The following is a 25483-nucleotide window of genomic DNA, read 5'->3' as shown; positions in this document are numbered from 1 at the left end:
TTTATAAACTTCCCCTTTTCTTTCTTTGACAACCAGTAACAAACTGATGTATTATCATGTCTGCAAAGTATGTGAAAGAGATGGACTTTGTTTGAAAAACTTGTCATTATGTGTTCATAACTCAAGACTTTTAGTTTTGTTTGTTTGGATTTGGGTAGGATGGGGAGAGTGTTAGGCATGGTTTGTATTTGAAAAATCTATCAAGTGAGAGCTGAAATATCTAGAGGAACTATCTACTGAAGAGAGAAACTTAATAACTTGTAGGGGAAAAAAGGATGTCTAGAAAATTTTCAAGTAATAGAAACCTTATAAAAGCAGTCAGGAGTAAAGAATAGGATGGAATTTTGATTAATGTTATGTGTATATAAAGGATATATACTCATTCCACTTCCCAGTGTTATAACGTGGGGGTTTTTTTCTTGAAGGGATAACCTAATTATTTTTGAAATATGAGGAACATGGGAAATTCCAGATAATTAGAAAAGGAGAAATAGATTATTATAGTTTCCAAGAAAAGAAAAGAAAAGTGATTCTGCCAATCTCTGTACAATATATCTGACATAAATATCTCATTATACAGTATAAATATTAACAACCAAAGCAATTATTAAAAAATTTGGAGAGAATAAATCTTTGGATGTGGAGAAGAAAAAGATGCCTTTATAAATAACATAATATAGCAAAGAAACAGACTGCATTTTGCGTTTCTTTTACAGGAGTTCAAAAATATAGTATAAGTCTATAAGGTTCACCTTTATATGAAACACACTTTGCACTGAGGCTGCTTCATAGGGACATACAGAATTAATTCAGATTGGTGTAGAGATGAGCATGAGGTGCAGTGTGCTTGACAGATTTGAAACAATGAATAAGTATATATGGCAGTGAACCAAAACTTTAGAGTACCTGCCCATGATACTAGTGTCAGTTTCTTAAATATCCTAATTGGTATCAAGCAACATAGCATTAAATGCCTATACCTGCACACAGTAAGTTAAGGGAGAAAATAAAATCAGTAATTTTGGAAGAACTGCAAGCACTTTTAATCTCTCTGGGTTAATATGGCACATTTGCTGTCAGAAAGAATCCTGGAAAGCGGTAACACTGAAATTGACCTTACAGCAAACTGACCAGGCATCATAGTTTTATAACAATATTTTTATATATGCCAATGAAAGCCAGAAACTTTTCTGCTGGTGAAACATTCTGATTTTCTACTTCAATAATTAAAAATTCACTTCCTGTACAAAAAGGTATGGGGGCATGTATAGCATGCTTTAACATGTCTATGGAAAAAGGAAAATGCATGACATAGTGACATAAAAGGTATGTAACAGGGATAAAAGAGCAAAACTAAGAACTAAGAAATAAAAGTGGAAAAGACTCAGAAAAAAAACAGAAAAAAATTTATAGTGATGCACATGTGGGTCAGCCACTGGCCCCATGTAGAGCTCAGTACAACTTTTGAAGGAGAATCAGGGCCATGAAATCCACTGGATCAGAATACCCTTGCATAAGAAGTGGCCATTTGAGATATTTTAATTTAGACTGAATAAAAAGCAAAATAAATTTCTCAGATAAAGATATCAATTTGTAATGGGTGATAGATAAATTACTTGGAAGTATTGATTTTTTTCTTTACTAAATTTTATGGTTTTGCATTAGGTTTTGTTATCCTTAATCTTTTCTAGACATCTGAATTTCAGTTTCTGGAGAGTAGGAATAACAAAGATATGTATGACTTAATCCTAGAATATTTATTCATATACTTCATGTAATTAAGCAGGGGCTTCCTCATCTCAGACAATGTGTCAGCAGAATAATAAATGGAATATAAATTATAGTTCAGCTCTTGGGATTAGTGGATTCAGCTATGCAAATAAAAAATGAATTCACAACATCTGCTAATGATTTGCATTACAATACTTTTGCATCATCTTACTTAAAGTTGACATTCCCATTCCATCTTGATAAAGCAGTATAAAAAAATATTTATTCAAGAAATTGGTAAAAATGACACATTAACTCAGAAATATGCTAGCATCAAACAGATAAGCCACCCTATTACATGAACACTTGCCTCCAACTCTGTAAATGTTTACATTTATGTCTCTATAGGTAGGTCTTCTCCACACCTAACTGCCCCTTCATGCTTGGGCACTCCACAAACATACACACAGAGCAGTAAAATGCTTCAAAGTAAGCAGAATATATGGACTGTAGAACAAATTTGACTTTCTTTATCAACCTGCCAATTTGAATCTGTATAATACAGAGGTGATGCAGGACTGCTGTGTAATGAAGCTAGTTTCCCTTCTCCACAAACATAACTATAAAATAGGGTGTCAAAATTAAAAGTCCTCCTGCAAAACCAGAAGGTCTGAAATGACAGAAAATTAAAGCATACCAGCAGGTCAGCTTTGAGTAGGTCTAGGTACTAAGTCACCCCTCGAGGGGCATAGGACGAGGTTGTGACTGCTGGTCTACAGATCTGCTGGCACAGTGATGGGCATGATATTACAAGGGGGTAGAATTATGAGAAGACTTTGAAACGGTATTCAGAGAAGGCTGTGCTTAGGCCCCAGCTCTTGTCCCAGTGTTTGGAAGCTGGGATCACATGGTTGAAATAACTGTAAACAAGTTGTGTAAAGCAAAGTGACTTATGACTTTTCCTGAAAAATACACAAGGCCTTTTCAGGGATGTGATACTGAGTTGAAACACCAAAGTGGACTTACACACACTTTCCCATTTGCTGTCCTGGTGAGATTGCTACTTCAATGGCTCATTGTTTGCCAAGAAATCTGTTCCCAGATCATTTGGAAATGTACTGCGATAGACACATATTGCAGAAGCAGAAAGCAAAACCATAGTCAAACAAAAAGTTTTACATTAGAGGGAAATAGGAATGAATTTGATGTTCCACCTACATGACGCTTTATTTCTTCCTTGCTTTTGTTTCTCCTCTTCTGCACAATCTTGACTGACTCAGCCAAAGAACCATGGAAATGCACAAAATCCTTCCCGCAACGCTCACTGGTAGTTCAGACAAGGTGCATTGGGATTATGGGGAAGGTTTTTAGGACCTTCTTAAACCATACAGGCAAAATAGCTTCTCTGGAAGACCATCTCTACCTCTGCTTTCTTCTGTGGGAGCTTCCCTTTTGTTCTCTGAACCCTGTGAGTAGTATCAGTCTGGGTAACAGGGATTCTCCTGCTCTGAACTGTATAATGGTTAGACAAACTGTACACAAGCAACACTTTTAAAGATAGGCTAAGGCTGTTGCCTTGGCATACAGCATCAATACTGGACCAGATTCTGCTCTCATTTACTGTGCAGTACAGCAGGAGTAATTCTGCTAAAACTAATGATGTTAAATTAATGCCACATGGGTCTAAGCAAAAAAGCAAAGTAAGATCCAGTGATTAAGATACATAAAAGGATTTTACATGCACGCTTGCATAGGATTTTGTGTTTGCTCTCAGATGTCACCAGTATTAACTGCCTACCATTATTCAGTCTGACTAGGAAATCTAGCTTTAGAAAGTCTCATTCCAGGTTCTTCTGCTGGAGATTAAATCATTGTAAAGAGTATCAAGATGTGGATAAGGAGAAAAAGGGTGCCATGAATGTATGAGTTGAGTGGAAAGAATTTAACAGCTGCAGAGCCACAGAAAGAAAAAACAGCAGGAGTGTCACAGTTGCTTTTGAGTGTTGGGCAGCTGGACTGCATTTATACAAGTCTTATGAGCAGGGGAAAAAAAGCAGTCAAGAGCAACTAAAATTTTTCTAGGCACTGAAAGCACATAGTTATATTTAATTAATCAATGAATACAAAGGAATTATTTTAAAACTATACAGTAAAATTAATCCATGTGACAATTTGCACCTTAATTAGATAATTCAGAGTTCCTGCATAGTACCATTAGCATAAGCTAATGTGTTGCATACTTACTTCTTTAATATGTTTATTTTAAAGATATGCTGTTTGTATCAACTTAAGAGGTATATTATTTTAACAGGCATTGCCTTAGAAGGGTTTAGTGAAGATATTAGTGATTGATAATATTTTCTTCTAACAGGTTTATTTCTTTGGCAGGCAGTTGACTGAACTTCTTATTACCATATATAAATCTACATCCATTATCTTTGTCATTATGTGATGCCAACAAATTTTGAAGTACTCAATAACTATTTTCATTGAAACATCAAGGTTCTGAAATAATTTAGTGTTACTAGCTTAGCCGTTGGTTATAGGCACACAGAACTCAGTCAGCTTGTGAGATACAGGCCAAGAACTTTCAATATTCTTATTTGCACACAAATATAATTTTATTTATTTTTACAGTCCAGGTTTTTAGATGGAATCCAGTAGTGTGGTAGGTTTTTTAATACTCTGTGGGAACATTTCTCCATGTTTAGAAACAGTATAAGCTTTTAAATTTGTGAATGTGAAATATGCATAGATATTGTAAGGATATCATAGAGTAACAGGCTTGTTTAGTAATTTAATAAATTTTAACCCTGAGGGATAAGAAATGTCAGATGCTAGTGGAAACTGAATGTCACTTCAGAGGTATCAAGGGTCGCACTTAACTCTGGAAATGAAATAAAATTTTTAAAATTTCACAGGTCCTTCCTTAAGTTAAAATAAAGAAAACCACTGGAACTGCTGAAACAGCTTAGCCAGCATTATGTTTGAGTGTGCCCAATAGATTTATCATTGTCTAAGAAAATGAACATAGCTAGGGAAAAAAAAAGGCAGAAGCAAAAAAGAGACAGAAAAATACCTTGCATACCAGTACCTTGAGACTCTCTTTGAAACAGCTTAAAAGCCAGGACATTCTCTATGGCAGAGAACAATAAACTCCCTTGTAAGAAGCTCCACTAAGTTTTATACATACAATACTAAATGTAATATAAATAATGCTGGAAGATTATTTAGATTGCACACCAAACATTGGGAATTTAGGAAGTGCCAGACTTAAAACCGATCATGCCACTTTTATTTCCCTGTATCTGTCTACTTTATTATCTACATACAAACCCCAACTCAAGGGAGGACCCCTTTGCATGTTGATCCTGCAGAACTCTTAAGTACATTACAGACATGAATAATTAACTGAATTCTGTGGAATAATACAATAGTTTACACCAATTTGTAATTGCTTCAGCAAATTATAGTTGTATTATAAAACTCAGAAGATGCCCAGCAAACTATGCTGATACTTGTCTTTGCCTTCTAAATATAGAATAAAGCTAGATGTCTGACCTACCACTGAAAAGTCCAGTCAAAACAGAAACTTTGTTTTCTCTTATATGCATTTGTGCACTGTCAGTAAGTCCCAGAAACACCAGCAACTTTATCATTCTCACAGTCCAACTCCATGGCATGTAACATAAAGATCGATATTTTGCATACTACTTATTCTGTGAGCTAGAGAACCGATGACACCATGGTATATCTTCAAAAGCTGCTTCTGTTTCAACTCCAGTATGTTGCTCTCTTAAGTTTTTGGTTACAAACCATTAATTCTGTCCTTTGCCATAGATGGGAGCTAGAGTGAGACTGTGAAACACCTTCAAAAACGGATAATTGTAAAAAAAGTCAGTTGAATCATATCCTAAAAGTGACCATTTTTCTCTATACACTATAAATTAAGTCAAGGCTAATTAGGGAGTCACCATAGACATCTGAAGTTATCTAGTACATTTCTGGTCTTTCAAGTATTAAAGAGAAACTAATGGGGAAAATGGAGAAAACAAACCAAACAGCTCTAAAGAAACAACTCCAAAGGGAGTAAAACAGAATAGTCTACTTACACTTAAGAGTACGTGTAACATATAGAGCTATTTAGTTTATTCATAATATGAATAGGTCAGATATTATCACTCCACTATCACATTGTACAAATACATTTCACATGGCCTATAGCCTCTAAACCAGTCCCAAACTCCTACTTACATCTATCTAGGCAACTCCCCGGGTGATGTACATACAACAATACACGTGGCTCGCCAGGGAGAATGCCAGTGCACTCTGGGTTCTGGTCACCTCTTACAGTATAATCAATCCCCTATTAGCAAGCTTTCACAAGAGATTAATAATTTAGAATAATTCTGAGACTGCTGTGAATTAACCCAAACTGGGCCCCGCTATCAGAAAGGATGACAGAGGGAAAAAAATACAAAAAACTGGAGGCAGAAGGAAGAAGGGATGCTTGGAAGTGATGGTGTTTGTCTTCCCAAGTAACCATTACATCTGAAGGAGCCCTGCTTTCCTGGAGATGGGTAAACACTCGCCTGCTTATCGGAAGTAGCGAATGAATTCTTTATTTTTCACTCCTTGCATGCACATCTTTTGCTTTCCCTATTAAACTGTCCTTATCTCAACCCACAGGCTTTCTAACTTTTGTCCTTCCAATTCTCTCCACCATGACACTTGGGAGGAATAAGCAAGTGATTGTGTGGGGCTGAGCTACCCACTGGGGTTAACCCATGACACTTCTTTATAGAATGTGATGGTTGCCAAAGACATAGTGGTTTTAAACTTTGTGGATGACCTTCATTCTTCACAGGATATTATTCATTATCACGTTTATGAATTTGGGTTTAAGGTGCCCTCAAAACTGAGGACTTCAAAATATTTCATTTAGTCACTTTTTCTTGCATTCTAAAAGAAAAACAAGCAAAAGTGATTACCCTCAATCAGAAATATCACTTCCAACTCTAGGTCTGAACCAACACAATGGCGAGATTGCCTTTTGGTATAAATTGATATCATTACATCTACTTTAATGGAATATTGCTTTTTAATACCAGTCAGATTACAACTTGCTCTCCTTGCAAGGATTTCAGGTATCATGGCACTTATCAATGCAGTACTCTATCAGAAGGCTGATGATATTATTGCATAGCAGACAATAAAGCTAAAAGGGCCAGTGCGATGACCTATCACTTTGCAATCTACTTAGTACATCATTCTCACTAATGCCCTAACCTGCTCATGAAGCTCTGAAATGTATTGCTGCACTTTCTTAATTCACAAATTATATGTTATAAAATATTGTAACTTCCCTGCTTGCAAGAGGAAAAAAGGGAGAAAGGAAAAACAGAGAGAAAAAAAATGAACACCAAAAAGTTTCTGGACAAAGGTTGTTCAGATATGCAATGGTGAGTCCCGTACAAGATTCACAAACACAAACACAGCAGTGCAATACAGCATCAGCTAATAGTACTGATCTAAAGATAACAATAGTTATTAATAACGGCTTTATGCCAGTTGCAGAAGGACAGATCTTATTTGACAAAGCAATGATAATAGCATGAACATAAACTTTCCTGAGAAAAAAGGTATCTCTTCTGAATGATCTCTAAACAAAGTCAATTGTCTGGACGAGTTAGGAACAATTCAGTGCTCTGAAGCTGTTTCTGATTTAAAGTCCACTACTAGAGCATTTCAGTATCAATACACACTGCCCTAAGTAGAACTGCAGATTTCAGAATGTACAGTTAAGTGTAACCTCTAAGAATTTAATCTAAGAAGAACTTCATACTGAAATCAGAGGGAAACCTGTAATTAGAACAGGCTTCAAATATACTCACTGCTGTGATTACCACAAGAATCCATTATCACTGTTCCATATCTTTCTTCCCAGTATTTCATCCAAAAAGGGATGTTTTCCCATCTTTTCAAGTTACTTTAAAACAAAAATTCATTAAAACATTAAAAACCCAGAGATTCTTTATTTTTAACTGACTCCATACAGCTTAAGTGTTGTAATTTAGATATTTTAACATAGTCTGTTCATATAGGAGAATAAGGTTAGCCAATGAAAAAGAGGGAGAAGAAAGAGAAGAGGGGAAGAAGGGGAAGAGGAAGAAGAAAGAAGAAGACAAAAGAAGAAGAAGAAAGAAGAAGGAAGAGAAAGGTGAGAGTTGCGGTCTGATACTGTGCCTCCAAACTTGCACTTGACATTGTCTAACCAGTTAACACAAAAAAACTACTTATAATCTTAAAAATTGTGTCTGCATATGAATAGCTAAAACTAAAGGTTAGATTGATGCTATTTAAGCCATTTTTAAAGAGAACTGGAAATGGCAAATCATAACATTCTAGTGACTTATTGCTTCTTGCAACAACACTGTAAGAGATGTCTCTACGTACAGCTTTTGTGTTCTCCCTCACAATATGAAATTTTCTCTGCTGTTCCTTGAGTACAACACAAGACAGAATGGGAGCTCCATGATGGAAAACACAAGACTGGGTTGAAAGAGTTAAACCCAGAAAAGACAGTCTAGAAACCTGAGAGACAGTAACGAAATTCCAAGAAACACTCAATAAGTGCAGAAATAAAGATAGGGAATAGCACACTAGCAGATAATTGTTTGGGCTTTCTGAACAACATTTTTTTTTCTCATCAAAATCCTGCAATTCTCATCAGCTAAGTGGAAGGCTCAATTTGCTTATCAGCTCACATAATCCACAGAGGTTGTCCTGAGGTCCAGCAGCCCTGAAGGTTTGCCGCAAATTGGCAGGGAAGGCTAACACAGTTTTCTTATTTCAGGACCTGTGCAACTGGACCTTGCAGTCTCCACTGCTAAGCAGTATCCCAGACACAAGAAATATGTGTGATGTATGAACTTCAGTCTCTAATGCAGTAGTTCATAAATTCTTCCTTGGCCAAGGAAACTAAAACACAAGCAGAGCAAAGCACTGGGTACAGCTCAGCAATTTGGTGAACCACATTAAAGAAGAGAGAGGAAAAATTAATTTTAATTTCTAATCTAATTTACAAAACACTAATGGTAGAGGAGTGTTTGTAGAGGAGGATAGTTTGTAGAGGAGGATGGTACCAAAATAAAATTGTTCAGTATGAGTGAAACAGAGCATCTTACTGCCTCATTTTCACCTGAACATGCCTGAACAGCTGTATTCTTGTATTCACTGAGCAAGAAATATAAGCTCACCTCATTACTCTAGATGGGTCCTTGATCACTATCATTATTTTTAAAAATTTATATTCCAAATGGCTTTTACATGTCTTCCTTGAGCACCAAGTGAGGTGAATGACACGAAAGTCAGCCAGGATCCATTTTATTAATTGATGCAAAGAGATTAGGTTCTAGATATTAAGCTTGTACAACCAGGCTCTGTCTCTGCCCCAGGGAGTTTCTGAGCCCTATTATTCTACACTAGTAATAGAGCACACACTGATATTTACTTTTTTGCTGTTGCACTGAATAGCAAAAACATAACAATTCACTATGTTGCTACTAAAGTTCTTTTTGGTATTTTTTGTGAAATTATCCTATTCTCATTTTAAACAAAATGTCAAAATGTTAAATGCTGGAAATAAACAGCTATCTGGAGACAATTCCTAATTCCATGGTTATTTTACTGTTTTCTTTATTCCAGTTTTTCTGGATATCTGAGGATACTTTACCTATACGTATAATTTGGGATGCAAAATGAAAACTTTGAACTCTTCACAAAATCGTTCCTGCTGTTGCTTTGACTTAAAAGCAAAGCTAGAATTAAAAAATCTAGCCCACTAAGAACGATTCTGAAGATGTTAATGCAAAATATATGGGCAAAATTTTCTAGGAGTCTAAGATGCATGTTACTCAAGCCTTTCTATTTTAAAGATAAAGTAAAAACTGATTTCTGTCTCTCTACTCGAAGAGCTTTAGAAATTGAGCCAACACTGCAGGGATATTCAGCAGAAACACTGCAGCTGGAGTTGGCAAATCCATTGAAATCCCATATATCATTTAATAATTATATTGGTGCTGCCTGTTTTTACAGCATTTAATAGCATCTGACCTTATTAATTCCAATTTTTATTATGTATACTTTGACAGTAACTGTCACAGCTCCCACTTAAGAACCAGAATTTCTACAAGATTTCTCTTCTGATCGATGAACTTTGGTGATTGAAAGGTTCACCTACAGCTGTCAGCTTTCACTTTGATAATACAGAAGCAGAACCAGTAAATCCAAAAGGGACAGCAGTAGAAATAATGATAAAACTTTGTAGCCCAGGAAGAAGTGCTCCTGCAAAACATGACCTTTTCTTAGCTGCTATCTTTCTCTAGCCATCGTAAGAGTTCAAATGTGACTCATATGCTAAAGACCAGTTATATTAATCTCTAATTAGATATTAATAGAAATCTATTCAAATTCATCTAATTAAGATACTGTCTGTATTACTGATAAAACATCCAGGTTTTCTGATATTCTATATCTTCACCACAAAGGCCCCTAATTCAAACATTCTATCTTTTTATTAGCTAGCAAAAAACCCAGCTTTTTTTTTTTTTTTTTTTTTTAACCTTGGACCACATTACCTATATGATAAGGAAGACCCTAAAAGTAAATAAATGAAAACTACAGGGAAGGCAGAGGAGGGTAGCAATTCACTGTCTTTTGGGAATCCAAGTTGGGATCCAGGCCACAAATTCTCTTTGATTTTGCACAGTGCTTTCAGACCTACCATTAATACCCTTACTTCTCAAGCCAGGTGAGCCCTGGAGAACTGCATAGTACATTCAGCTGTAGAAAAACAAGATTTCCTTGCATCACTACTATAAAACACTTTGCAGCTGAGCCGAGCCAAGGTGCAAACTACACGGCTCCATTGACTGAAACAGCCCATCAGGACTCCAAGACACAAACTGAAGGTGAAAAGCTTACAGTTATGTGTAAAACTTAAAGACATCCATCTGGAGACACATTTTTCTACATAGGTCTTATCGTTCCTGGACTGATAGTTCACAGTGTCACACATCAACTATATCAGGATAGCAGGATATCTTTTGTTTTACATCTGTAGGCCTATTTTCCTCTCTTTGGGGCCACGCTGTCAAATTGGTAGTTAACATGACTCCAATGGGGAGGAAACTCTTTTCTTCAAAAGAGAAAACTGCACGAAAATCAAGAGTCCTCACTAGCATCTAGGATTTGCAAACAATGACACAGCAGAGCATGAAAGAATAAAGCAAAAATTACTTGTATTTCCATTCCTTAAAAAACATTCAAGAAAAAATTAAGCTACAGGCAAATTTAATTATTCTCATTAAGAGATGGAAATCCTCCACTTTTTCTTTCTTCCTCTGTGTTTCACTGTTGTCAGCTACAAAGGTTTTTCTCCCCAGAGTAATAGGGATTAATTCCTTTGCCCCTTGGGGCAAGCCATAGAAAGACTAAACTTTTTCAGCCCACTAAGAGCACTTAGTAAGACCATTCACTTGTTTACAGCTTCCTACAGTGAATAAAGAAGATTTCCTTCATCTTCCCTTATATTTTGTTCCTTGATTTTTCTCCCCCTCTCCCGCCTCAGTGTAATCAGTATAATATTAAACAAATACACTTATTACCTACTAAAATTAAAAAAAAAAAAAAAAGAAAAAAGACAATAAAAGAGTATCATCTTCATTCACTGCAATAGAGCTGTATTGTATCCCTGGACTTCTGAATATAAAGGCTCCTTCCAGATGTGAAAATACCACAAAAAGTAGAGGTCCTGTCAGTTGGTATATATTTCTGTACTCGAAGGTAATCAGCAAGTCTTCATCACCTTTCAGATCCTACTTCTGCTCATGATCCTGCCTTGATTACGAGGTTTTAACTAAGCTTCTAACTTTCCATCTCTATCTAGAGCAATACTTTCCTGTTTGCTTGTTTTCTTCCTTTCTTTTTGATTCCAGGACAGCTCAGAATGGAGTCTGTTCACACACACACCAGTATCATTGTGGCCTGTTGTGACCACTGCTTGTAATAATTGACATGTTACATGTTACATTTTACCTGTTTGTATGGTATTTGTATTGGTCTGGGACTGAAGGACCCTAAGTACGATCTAAGTTGATGCCATTTTTTCTCCCTTCAGCAACTTGAAGAATAATAACCAGTACCTCAGGGAGATAGGTTTATACTCTTGTGCAGCGTCCTGACTGTTTTGCAAGAAGCAGCTCTTGCAAAGCCATTGCACTCCAGCTCGGTGCCTATGCTCAGTCTTCCTGAATGCATACCAATGCAACCATTGCTGCCCACATAGGGGCTGGAAACCACAAACCATTCTGAACCATGCAAAAGAAGTAAAAGAGCCATGATGCAAGAAAAACAATTGCAGAAATAGAGAAGATACCATTTTTCCCACTAGAACACTAGAAATACCAGTTTGACACCAAAGGAAACAAAAAACTGAAATGTGAGAAAGTCTACTAACTTCAGCCCTATAAGCATATATGGAAATATGACAAAATCACTTCTCATTCCAGTCAATGAATAGCAGGACAAAACCAGAGGTAGGCTGAACAGCCAACAAAGCAAAGCCAGTTTACAAGGATATCACCAAAACTAATTATCCAGTTTCCAAACCCATTCTGTCCAGTCACTGAGGAAATATAGAAATGTAGTAAAAGTGACAGTTTTTTAGAAGACTTTTTGAAAAGGTAGTATATAATCTCGGAATTCAGTAATTCGTTACGCTTTTTTACCTATAGTTTATTGGCTAAAAAGTACAGTATTAAGAAATGATAGTACTTTTGAACTGCAATCTAATACTACCATTTCTGCTAAAAACTTTGTACTTTTTAGCCAATAACAGAACAAATAGCCACACGCTTACACTATTTGAAATGAAAAGAATTATCCAAATACACTGAATGTGAATATGAAGGTTAATTTGTCATGGTGAGTAAAGTGAAGAATTTACTGTTCAAAGATAAACTTTGGCCTCTGTGACAGGAATGGCTACTGTAAACAGCTTTGCAATGCTGATGGTTTCTTTCAGTATCGCTAGGCCAAGAGCTCTGTGTTCCTATTTGTACAGAAATCTAAAAATCAGTAGTGTCAAGAGAGGTACGCAGAGTGGTTATTGATAACTTCTGAGTAGGTTCACAATATATGCACAGAGAATATTATAAAATGAATTTCATTTTCAGTGCCACCATGCTAGCCCCACCATTGTTTCATTTTATGTATAATAATACAATTATTAGGACCTGGACCAAACAGGTAAAAAGACAGGGGCTCAGCTGCAAAGTACCTATAAAGAAAATTTATTGTGGAGGAAAAGGGATAAAGCTGGACAGTATCAGAACTAGAACATTTTAAAATAATACCATAAATGTTGCTGGCATCATATTGTTAAATTTTGTTGCTATTCTTGTTTTACTATCGTTACTCCAAATAAATATTTATTGTGAGACACCAGATGTCTTCTAGACTTTTAGGTAAAAATTTGTCTTTGGGACTTACTTGAAGGAGTGGAGGAAAAAGACTGAAATTACATTTGAATCTTCAGACATTTTTTTAATTATATTTTTAAGTAAAGTTTCTCAAAAAAAGACAACATGCCTATATGTTAGAGTGAACATGCATGGTGTCATCCTCTGGCACTGAAGCCAAGGGAATAAAATGACCTTTGAGATATGGTTACTCTCCTTTATCCTTCAAAAGAGAGCAGCTACCTTTACCCTGACCACCACAAATGGTCCCAGGCCTGTGCTAACTTTAAGCCTGTATCTAGGAAAGTGAGAAAACCTGGGTGGCAAGAACCAAATCCCTGCCAGGAACCATTGTAAGGATTTAACAGTAGAAAAGATTGTGGTTTTGTGCTCGTGTAATAGTCCCTTGAAGTGTTCAATTCAGTAATATAGAAATGCCCATATAAAGATTGCCTCTGCCACTTCTGAATATGAAAGCAACCTACTTTTTCGAATCTCCCATTATATGCAACTTCTCCTCAACCAGCCTGCACTTCTGGATTCATGCTGCAGGCAATGTGGGATGACACAGAGGGCTTACTTTTGAACCATGTGGAATTATAAACTCCTATACTCCTGCACTTTTGAAATATTTACAGAATTGCTAGAGAATATTATTCTGCCCAAGCAGTAATTTAACATCCACAACTTTTTCAAGAAGGCAGTTCAGATGTGTGTAAGCAGCTGACAATCCCATGTTGGTTTACAGAAGTAAAATAATACATAGGTCAGATCATGACTACTCAATGTATCAGTCAAGGAGTAGAACATGCAGAGAGGAAGAAAGTGTGTTGAGTGCATGAGACTGCTAACCGAACATCTCTTGTACAAGACGGCACTCTCTCTTTGCTGAAGTATTTGAGAAGATGAGTGAGCCAAAACCCCAAAACTGAACCGGTGATGGGGGAAAAGAGTTGGCCTTCAGCCAGAAGCAGTGACACACATCTTTTTGTCTTTTCACATTAATTCAAAATTTCACTCATTTCTAACAACAATAAAAATGGAGTTGTGGTATGAGCATTAACAACTCATCATCACCATGCAGAAACAAACCCTAGCATATGAAACACAAATACTGAACCCATGTCACCTACACTGATAAATTTGAAAAATTACACTATTTCTCCTTCTGCTATTTAATTACCTGGAGACAACATGCAATATTTTGTATTTTATAAATTGTATAAATAGGATAAATTATAAAAACTTAACTATTTTATGAAGTTATATTTTTTAAATTGATACATTTTGCTGATGATCTTGTTAAATATATTTCCACAAAGTTCATGGTTTCTCCAATTAAAAAATAATAAGCCTACACCCCTTCCTGGCAGACACGATTTTTCTCTGAAGAAAGTCTGAAAGACTCATCAGCAAAACACTGCAAGAACTACAGAACATGATGTGGCTTTGTACTGTATGTAATAAAAAGTTTTTATGCAACTTAAAAGAATTTACCTTGACAAGAAGTCTGTGAAAGAGAGACGTATTGGATATCCATGTCGTATGATTTTGACCATGTCTAGAACGCCAATATACTGCAGTTGAGCAGACACGTAAAAATTGTCAAAAGTATCTGGCAACTTGGAGTTATTAGGCTTTATACAATGAACAGAATGTGGCGTGCAGTTCTGCAGTTTTCCAATAATATCTGTGAGTGATTTCTGTGGGGGAAAAAATCAGTTATCAATTATTATTGTGAAGCAAGGTCAATTGCTCAACAAGTATGTTCTTCCTAACTTTTTAACTTTTTCTCAAAAAGCTTGACGTGGCCATGCAAGTGGCTTTCTCAAGCACACAATTTTTCTTTCTTCCATTGCAATCTGTAAAGACTAATCCTGCCTTTAATTTTTTTTTTTTTTTTGCTGTTGCTGTTATTGTAAATTTCTGTCCAGAAGATGTTCACTAACCCTGAGCTGTATTGCCACAGTGGTTGGGCCCCCTCGGTCCAGTCTTTGAAGAAATGAGGATGTTCCTTTCTTTTTCAAAAGCTGTGGGGAAGAAAAGCACAAACACAATACCTTTAGCTCAAGATGGGCAGTAAATCTTCATTTTCACTGTTACACAATTTACTAAAAAAGGCAAACATTTATACAAACAGTATGTCATAGACAATGTTTTGAGTTTCAGAAAGAATTGGGAAAGTGGGTAAATATCAGAGCCATGACTAGCAAGAAAGTTTTAATTTCAAAAGCAGATGTATACCATTGGGAAGTTAAAAGACCTTTTCCAAATAACTGGGCAAAGCAATGTGATCTGGAACTCTATAGCAGAAGCAGGACTCGTGAAGTTAAGTATCCCATACAGTCTGCCTATAAGTAGCATAATTCTGTAACTCTCTGAAAAGGTTTCTTATGTTTTTGGCAGATGTTTAACTGAGTAAATCTAAGCACAGATAATTTTAAAAAATCTTGAAGGCAAAACAACAATATGAATTTTAATATTAAAAACACCTTCCTTTTTCTTCCTGCACACAGGAATGCAGTTAACCTTTTTTTCTTTTCTTTTTTAGCCCATTTTCATGCATTATAGACATAAATTGTCAATAACTTTGTATCTCATTAGAACCGATGTCATCCTTTACATCAGAGTTAGTTAGGAGTGGGAAACAAATCTATTTTTTAATGTTCTTCCTATCTTTGAGATTAAAATGGCCTCATCCTAAAAGTGGTCCCAGAAATTAGGTGGTTTTGTTAAACTTTCTGCAGGAAGGCTGGCAAAATTATTGAATTCCATTATTTGGTCAAACTCTTAGATTCAAACCTCTGTATCAATGACAGCTTTTTTACCTCTGATTTTTCCATTGCCGTTCTCCAGTCCACTTACCCCATAAAACTCCCTTGCTATCAAGTCAGCATGTTCTGGCCTACTTGTGTCTTTTTCCAGTTGCATCAGAAAAGTGTACACTTCCTCAGCTTGGCCCCCTCAAGCCAAACTCCATTAAACACATTGCAGTGCAAGCAATTCTCTACTCACTATACTAAACTTTGGAGCTCTTTATTATTTCAAATCTTACTTACTAGGATGCAATAAGCTTTTAAGGGCAAATTCATCCCCAAATTCAAAACAGTAAAGTAAAAGAGATCGGCTTGCTTCAGGTGTTCTCATAAAAAGAACCACTAGCATGCCTATTGACACTTCTCAGTTCCAGTCTACAAAATGATTGAGGAATATAACCAAAATAGAGTTTCCTCCCCTTAACAGATAATGCTCTCAGTCCTTTCCTCTCAACAGATTAAGTCACTAGTTCAAGACCATTTCCTGAGTTAGTGCAAGAGCCAGGAACAACGCTTTGGATGCTCAAGTTCCTGCCTGCTCTCCTGTGTTAAATACTTCCTCCCATGGGAAAGAAGTGTTTGGTTCACAATGAGGGAAAGAGAAGAAAGGAAACAAGGCAAAGGCAAAGTATGAATTTAATTCAAACTCTCCAAACTTGTACATCTTCAGCTATGGGCTACGGAACACGACTATATCACTGAAGCTGCACTTCTCTACTAACCTCTAATATACAGCTTTATGTTGAAAAATCTTGTACCTCTAATTCACAGAAAAAAATACACATATATAACTTTGTAATCTCTGTTAGGAAGGTAAAACCTCCGCCTAAAAAATCTCTTTCCCAGCAGAATATTTTAAAGCTTCTATATCTAGAAGACATACCAAAAGCTTTGCAATAGATGAGTTCTTCAACTAAGACAATAAAGCAATGTGTTCATAAAAAGAAACAATGTAAAGTCAATGGAAAGAAAAGCCTTCCGTTAATGACGTGCGTTCACGTGACTAGACTTCTGCTGTATGAACCCTGAAACCCACTGATTCTTCCAAAGGAAGCAAGAGGAAGGCAACAGGACCAAACTATTTACTTAGAAAAGATTACAGAAAAACAAGGGAGCAAGAGAGAGAGTTGTGAAAGTATCAGTGAAGATATAGTCTACTTTACTTGAAAAGGGGACACAGTCTTCGTAAGTCACAGAGACCTGAGCTGACATTCCCAAATTCCTATGACCCCTTATATGCTCTAAAATACTAGTCAGCTATTAGATCTGTTCATGTCTCTCCTAGGATGGATGCACACCTCTCTTGGACCCTACTACAAGTAGAGTTGTGAGTTCACAGAGGTAGACCATACTTACCTGTGACAGAATGCTCAAAATAAGGAAAAAGTCATTTATGGAAAGGTAAACTGGTAGATACATGGCCATACACAGAGAAATCTATAATTATACAACCTAGCAAACAGCTAGAACTGCAGATGACAAGCTGAAAAGGGAGGGGAGTCACAAGAAACTCTTATCTGACCTCTAAAAGTGTCTACTTGTCTTTCCTGGATATGGTGGAGTCCAGATGACTACCCATACACAGCAACCATCCATTTTGCATTTCTCACTGCTTACAGTATGATGCATGTTACAACTCAAATTTCAGATATAAAAGGAATGCTAGTCTCTGGTGAATAATTCTTGTCTTAATATCCCTCTTTCTCCCCCTCCCCATTCCTTTTTTTTTTTTTTTTTCTCTTTTCCTTTTTATTGCCTTTACCCTCAGGATAAACTTCAAGAAATATTCAGTGATTATGATTTTCCAGCATGCAGTCATTTTGATTCTAAGCTGAAAAGAAAATGTCCCTTACATTGCATTTCCAATTACAATAACATCAAAATAACAAACCCAACATTATTCCAGCCCATGACAGTGGATTTTCAAGGCTATACTGGAAATAGGAAGAAATTACTTGGGACACTAAAGTTATAGATGTGAGCTTGATCCATGAAAGAATCTAGAGTACTTACCCACTTCCAGTTCCTGCATCAGGTACCTAGTCCAAAATAGCAAGTGCCTCTTTTTTGCCACTGGAACAACTTAGATACCTAAAGTTCTGCTTCCATCCCACAGGGAAGCACAGTACCTTCCTCAAATTAGGCCAGCTTAGTATCTACAGACTAAGTTCTGTCTCACCTGCACCGCTCTTCTCAAAGCCTACCTTTGAGAAGCCAAGCCATCCTTGTCTCTATGGCCAGATGAAGGATGAAGTTCTTCCCACCCTCCACCTAATACCTAAAAGTTTAGAGCATTCTCACTGAATCTGGAATTTCTGACTTAATTTATCACACTTCCCAAAGTAATTTGAATATGTTTTCTATCTCTCAAAAGAGTAACTTCAGGTTAAAAGCTATTCTAGACTTGTCAAAAACCTCATCGTTCCAGAGATCCCAGCTGTGTGGTGTTTCCCCCTGGCTTGATTAGGCTTCTAACTTAGATGTGCTTTTCATACTTCCTTCCATGTATGGGACTAGGATCTTTTTCACAGCCTTAGGAAGCTTCCTCTAGGAAGCTGTTACTATAGTGGAAAGGCACCTAAAGGCACCTTGTGATGCCTCAGCTGTTTGCTAAATATAGCCTTAAACCAACACTATTCATTTCAACTTAATTTTTTCCACTGAGATTACTGACAAGAACAGTAGACAGGAATTATGCTGCTATCAGCAGGGGGGCTATAGGGAAAGTCCCATTGCTGTTCTGTGGATGTACTTGCATAAAGCCTCCCACAATGACACATGAGAGCGGGCTCCTTAATCCCATGACAGAATCAATTTTATGCAGCTGTAAGCCAAAAATAGAGTTGTAAGATTCAAGAAGCCTGGTGAGGCAGCTGATGTATTGTGAGAACTGGTTGCTTCTTTTCCAGAAGAAGGAGGAATTCCAACACTCTGACAAGAATGGACTCAGGAAATCATGTTACTTCTCCTCAAAAGAGAGATGTTCTGTGTGACATGAACAATTAATTTTCTGATAGCGTCCCAAGTTTCTCTCCTTCTTTTGTTTTTAGTGGTTTTTTTCTTTTCTTTTCTTTTCTTTTCTTTTTTTTTTGTTTTTGTTTTGTTTTGTTTTGTTTTTTAACTTCTTTGGCTGACATAGCTAGCAGAAAAAGAGACAGGTTCAGAAATGGGGAGAGTTTGATTTGATTTCAAATTAACTGGGAAAATTTACATGCATGTGACCATTTAAAATAACAATGTTTGCCAAAATGTACGAGGCTGATCTTCACACCAAACCACACAAACTATCTTTTGCAAACCAGAAATCTTCTCGGGTTAACACAATAAAGACATTGGGGTTTAATTTTTGTGCTTCCTATGTCTTAATTTACTTAACTATTCATCATAAACTCAGCCAAGGAGACAAAATAAAGAAATGTTCCTATAGAGCAAAAAGTCAATAATATTCCATCCACTGCTAAGCCCTGGAACCAAAAAATCATGGACTGAATCTGGCTTGAAGGGACCTCATCATCTTGCCCAACCTTCTTCTCAGAGAGTCCAAGAAAGAGATTCCTGAGCCAGTATTATTAATGTTAGTAAATTATAACCTGTTAGCTCTCATTATTGCTTTAGTGTTTAAATTCAGTACTAAATTATTTTAATAGTTTAATGACTACAGGGAATGTACAAGCTCTACAAGGAGCTTTCAGAAATGACAAAGTGACTGAGAAAAATCTTAAAGGAGCAAAGAGCAGAAAGAGTCCTAAATTCTTACCTTGCTGAGCTCAACACATTTCTTTGCTTCTCCACTTGCACAGGCTACTGATGATTTTTTACTGAGAAAAGATGCTTTGCAGCCTTTAATTTTAAGGGCATGATATGGAGGAACAAGTGATCCAGTTTGTGTCAGCTTGGACTGGAATAACTGATTGACAACTACATTTTCACTGGCTGGGAAAAAAAGAAGAAACTAATTCATGAAGATGAAATACAAGTTAGAAAATTAAATGTATTTGGAAGTAAAAATACATACAATAGGAGATCGAATTAAATAAGTAAACTGAAAGCAAGTGGACAAACCAATAAACTATTAAGTTAGTTATTAAAGAGCATTCAATAGCTAAGGATCTGTTTTCAAACATATTCAGGTCCTGTGATGAACAAAACAGGGCAGAAAACATAACCTTTTGGACTGTGATCTGTCTAAACTTAATTGCTTATGTGATAATCACCTCTGATTTTTATTCCATTACAGATTCCAAATTTATCCATCTATCGAAGCAATACAAGAAATGCATATTGCACAACATTTACCTAACATGTAGCATTTACAAATGATCACGCACTTGACAGAAATAAATTACAGACACTCACTGCACCAAAAAAAGAGTTCTATAAAACACAATATGGGAAGGGATAAGAAAAAACAAAAGGCAAAGCGAAGGACAGAAGTGTAGCAAGCTGGGTTCACATTTCTCTACATCAAAACCACACTTACAAACATTTACAGAAAAAAATGCCATACATACGTTTGATGCAGTGGTGATAATTAGTACAAAAGAAATACACTTCCAAGAGGTGTTTTTAAAATTTAAGACAGATAGGATACTTTATATTAATTTCAATTAAATTTTCCCTTATGAGATAATGGTCATGGGCTTTTTAAGACGAACATGGTAATTACATGCTGCTTGTACTTCCACAGCACCAATAACCATTAAAAACCTGTTGTGTGATATATCCTTAACCATTCTTAATTTGTACTACTGTATTTTAAGAACTAGCAAACTGGCATTATGATCATACTCCTCATGCATAAAACAAACAAAACCCCAGAAAGATGAATGGGATAAACATCATAAATAACATCATTAAGTTTAGCACAGCAGGTAGAAATCCTCTGTTTGCTCTTTATTAGCTGTCTAAAGGTATATTACTAGATGCTTAAATGCAATAGATTTGTTTCCCTTTTTATGTGCAGATTACTATTCCTTACTTAAAAGGAAATATAAAATTATGAGGAAGACACTAAAGCTGATATTTGAAACAATTTCAGCACAATCAGTGGACATAGTAAACCTCCATATTTTTAAATTATGGATAAATGTTATAAGCAGCATTAGGAAAGGCATTAAAATTATGTTCTTCAAATTAAAACAGATAAAATCTACGTCAATAGATACTCCTGATTTATTTGTTGGACAGGTACATTCCACGTTCTTACATGTATATGCAAATACATGTTGTTAGCATATTCAAATTTTTTGATTAAGGAAATTAAAATCAATAAAAATCAAAGAAGGCATGCACTTAAGGTATATGCCTACATAACTTATGAAATTGACCTTAAAGGAAATATGTCACTGACAATCAATAGGTTTTAAGCCTATGTCACTTAAAACAGGACTGTAGCCCTTAAATTTGACTTACATGCTTGTAAATATCCTACCTTCAGATTTTTTCCATTATTTATAATCGTTGTTATTATTATGACTTGTTAATTGTATATACACTCACTTTTAGCATATAAAACATTTTATATACAGACCAGTCCTCCATTCTTCGCTTTTAACAGTTGCAAAGCTGATTACACAAAACAGCAATGAAAGCACAAAAGGAGACTATGGGAGAGAATGGAAGAATACTTCCTCTTGTAGAACATAATGGAAGTTGCCATACATTCTTACACTCTTTGGGAGATTATCATGTAAATTCCAAGTAGTAAGAACTGGAATGTCTCTAAAACTATAATCAGTAAGATTATATTCAAGATCAATTCTTCCATCTCTTTCTTCTCCTTAATGTACGTTCTTTGCCTTTAAAATGCATCAATTATTTTGCTAGGGAGTTTACCTAATTTAATGGTAAAATTGCTAAAAACCCAAAATATTGTAACAGTGGGGATGATTTAGAAGCCAAATATAAGGTTCAGAAGACCTCTGTTTCTATGGACAGAAATGTAAGTAGATAATATATTAAGTGAAAGACTCTGCAGTGGCTTGAGAAAAAACAAATTACATCTTGGGGTACACTGACATTTCCCCGAGGAAAATGTTTTAATTTTCTTCACAGAAAATGTAAATGATAGAGGTTTCTAATTATCTAATTATGAATCATTAATTAATAAACTGGGATGCATCATTATTAGGCATAATTATACAATATGCATATGGAAAGATATTTAATTTTGCATTCACTGTTCACTGAAAAACATAAGAACGCCCACAAGTTCCTGCTTTTAGAAAGGTCCTCAAGCAGTGAAGTGCATCCCACTGCAGACTCTATGATTTTGGAAGCTCTCTATTTTCTGGGATTTTTTTTTTTTAATTCATCCCCAATGTTTTTTTTAAGTCATACTCATCTATCAAACTATACTTTCTTGTTCTTTACATCACATCACATGATGAAGAAGCTTGATGTTCATGAATTTTAAAAGCTTTCTAAATTACAGCAAATTTCAAACAATGAGTACATACTCTAAAAAGATGAGGGTGACTTTTACTGGAAATAAAATGCATATACATTCCTCTGAAAATTAAAATTAAAATTAAATTCAAATCATAATATCTTGATTTCTAGCAACAACAGCAGCCACAAAACCATTTACTTACTTTTCATTACAAATAGGAGATTTTGTGAAAGGGAATCTTTATTTTTTTCTATGGCACCAGCAAACTCGTAAGTAACCTATAATAAAATATTGTGACATCATTAGTAATGATCAATGCATCTTTTAAAAATCCTACAGCAGCAGAGATGAATCTATGGTTTTTTCCACTCAACAGTTAAAGGCTGGCACCAGGTAGGGTCTTTTGCTCCTTTCTTAATGCCAACAATACTAACCAGAAGAACTAGTTGTTGAATAGTGTGTCTCTGCAAGTATACTGAAATTTCATCAGACCAATTCTGAAACAGTTCAACAATGTAAGACTGAGTCAAAAATGTAGTGCAGAGTAGAAGGCAGTGACTTAAACATCACTTTCGCTGTAGGATGAGCAAGTTACTTCCAGATCACAGATCTCCTTGTTAATGGGAACCTGTCTATGCTGACCACAACAAAACACTCGCGGAACAATCTGAGTCCCAGCTCACAGTCAAGACAAGTTCCAGACATTTATACATTCTTTGGAGGCAAGTTCAGTCTATAGGTTATGTACAAATCCCATTTACCTTTCTAACAACTATGCAAATAAGGATTTTGAATAAATTTATTTGCCTGATGTCATAATCTCAAGAACAGACAGCTGGATTATCATTCCATCTGTCATCTGACTGCAGATAAACTCTAACACATGTGGTGGGCACTCTGAAGAGTAAGCCAGACCCAAGGCTTTAGCCAGAGTTCCCAAGGGTATATCTGAAATGAAGAAATACAACCAAGTGGTCATTTTAACACTAAGCCCATCCCAGAAGATGCTGTATAGAAAAGCGACACTAAGACCAAAAATGCAGTCACTAAGCTCAGGTTTTGGTTGTTGTTTTTGTGGGGTTTTTTATGGGGATGGATGACAAGCAGCTAGTCAGTTAAAGGCTTTAGATATGAACAGCTCTGTCTTGCATGGTAGTATAAATTCCAAAAGGAATTTGTAAGTTAAAAAGGAAGAAAAAGATTGTATTACCTCCAGGATTAGGCAGACACTTAATAGGAACTTAGAATACAGTTTGGTTTTATTTATCTTGGGACCATGTTTCCATCTAAAGCCTTTTAAAGTTTTTTATTGGATCTTTATACTAAGCCCCTTAGATATTTGGTGAAATTTTCTCCTTGTATATTTAATAAAGCTGTAAATATATAATTAAGATTAGTAATACTAATCAGAGCATTAATTTTGTTTTCCATTGGGTCATTTGACAATTATGTAATGTTATCATACTCACAAAAGAGATTACATGACTTGGATGTGTATAATCTGTTATAGTTAGTAATTGTCAAATGATGTAATTAGTATGACATCTGACATAGAAAAGGTATAACAATAGAATTACGTTCTTTTCCATGACAGATGCAACGTTATATAATTTTCTAATTGCATCTCCTAAGAACATACAACATAGTTAGCAAACTATTAGAATAATTTAAGTATACTATTAAATGCTTTTAGTGTACTTAAAGTAAATGTTCTACCATACTGGTCCATAAAAGATAATTAACAGAACCTATTTGACAAATCCACAATGCCAGTTCCTAATTGAGTGTTTCAGGCTTTGACTAAATTAGAAGAAGAGAGTTAGCATTGGTGGGAAGAGTAGGTAAGTATAGCAGTGGGAGATACTATATTATGATTAAGTGCCTAGATTGCAACAGAGAGAAGTTTCAGTCCTGCTGCTGGTATAATACATCACCAACTTCTATAACTATATTCACAAGACACCTATCATATCACATAAAATGCATGAAAGTTAGCAGGACTCCCTTTTCTGAAGAAATTCGTAACTCTCTAGCAGTTTTCCCATAGTCTTGGTAAATCAATTCACTGCCTAAACACATGAAAACTGACCCAATGAAACGGCATTCTAGGGTTCCATATCCACTGCCAGTCCCACAAAAGAGAAAAAGAAAGAAGTCCTCTTCTAGCTGTCAATTTTGTTCATTTAATCCTGCCCTTATCCAAGATGCCAACCTACATAGCACTTTGCCTAAAGTACATATATTTTCCTCAGTCCTCTTCCACTGGGTTTCTAAAGTAAACCTGTCCAAAACTCTGCACTGATTGGAACTCAGGCACAGTGGATAGTTATTCTGAGGAGACAAAACCCAAACAAATATTACATGATTCAGAGAGGAAATGTGCACTTGCTTAGATGTAGTTCCTGTTTAATAAAACGTACTCCTTATTCTCACTTTATTTATTGCAGCTGTTTGTTCTATCTTACTTCATGTGATGAACTCTTTGGGGTAGACAGTATGTAATCCTATGTGTCTCTGTCAACAAGATCTTTAGATACTACCTGAACTAGTTGAACTATTACTAGAAAAGAAAATCGTATGCAGTTCCACACTGCATTTTATTTCACTAAAACAAGAAAGGGATTTAATTTGCTTTTCTTCTTGATTTAAGTTCAGAAAGGAAGAGAGCGTAACAGTGATAACTGGGAAGGCCAAGTCCTAGATATTTAGTGACAAATATTGAGGAATATTTCCACTGTGCCTCCTACCAGTTCCCCTCTCAGCTTCCGGGGATCTGACCATGAGGGAGTTCTTGATCTGTAGGCTGTATCTCATCTTTGTGTTAAATATATCTGTTGCCTGATGTTTCCTCCTCGAGTTTCCAGAATCATTACCATTTTCAGCACCTGTAACACTCTGTAGCAAGGAGTTTCACTAGTTACCAGCTATGCAAAAAAAATATATACTTAATTGTATTTGTTTTGAACCTTTGTTTTCTGGTCATTTAAGTTGGTATAACTGGTTTTATTATCATGAGAACTAGTAGATACAAGTAAGAGGTAAAA

At 35.8% G+C, this 25483-nt stretch overlaps 1 protein-coding gene across 1 annotated transcript in view; it reads right to left on the bottom strand.

Annotated features, from left to right (window-relative positions):
• MYO16 (myosin XVI) overlaps positions 1-25483 on the bottom strand; it is a 412211-nt gene that overhangs the window by 73405 nt on the left and 313323 nt on the right. Inside the window, exons 24-27 of the mRNA XM_037377384.1 lie at positions 22642-22717; positions 19806-19981; positions 15182-15262; positions 14730-14935 (exon numbers count right to left, since the gene is read on the bottom strand). Of these exons, the coding sequence (XP_037233281.1) occupies positions 14730-14935; positions 15182-15262; positions 19806-19981; positions 22642-22717 (539 nt within the window). The remainder of the gene's footprint in view (positions 1-14729; positions 14936-15181; positions 15263-19805; positions 19982-22641; positions 22718-25483) is intronic.

Source organism: Falco rusticolus, chromosome 2 (assembly GCF_015220075.1).
Source record: "Falco rusticolus isolate bFalRus1 chromosome 2, bFalRus1.pri, whole genome shotgun sequence".
Lineage (NCBI taxonomy): Eukaryota > Metazoa > Chordata > Aves > Falconiformes > Falconidae > Falco > Falco rusticolus.
The sequence above is the reverse complement of the archived record's forward strand: the minus strand, read 5'-3'. Positions and strand labels throughout refer to the sequence as shown.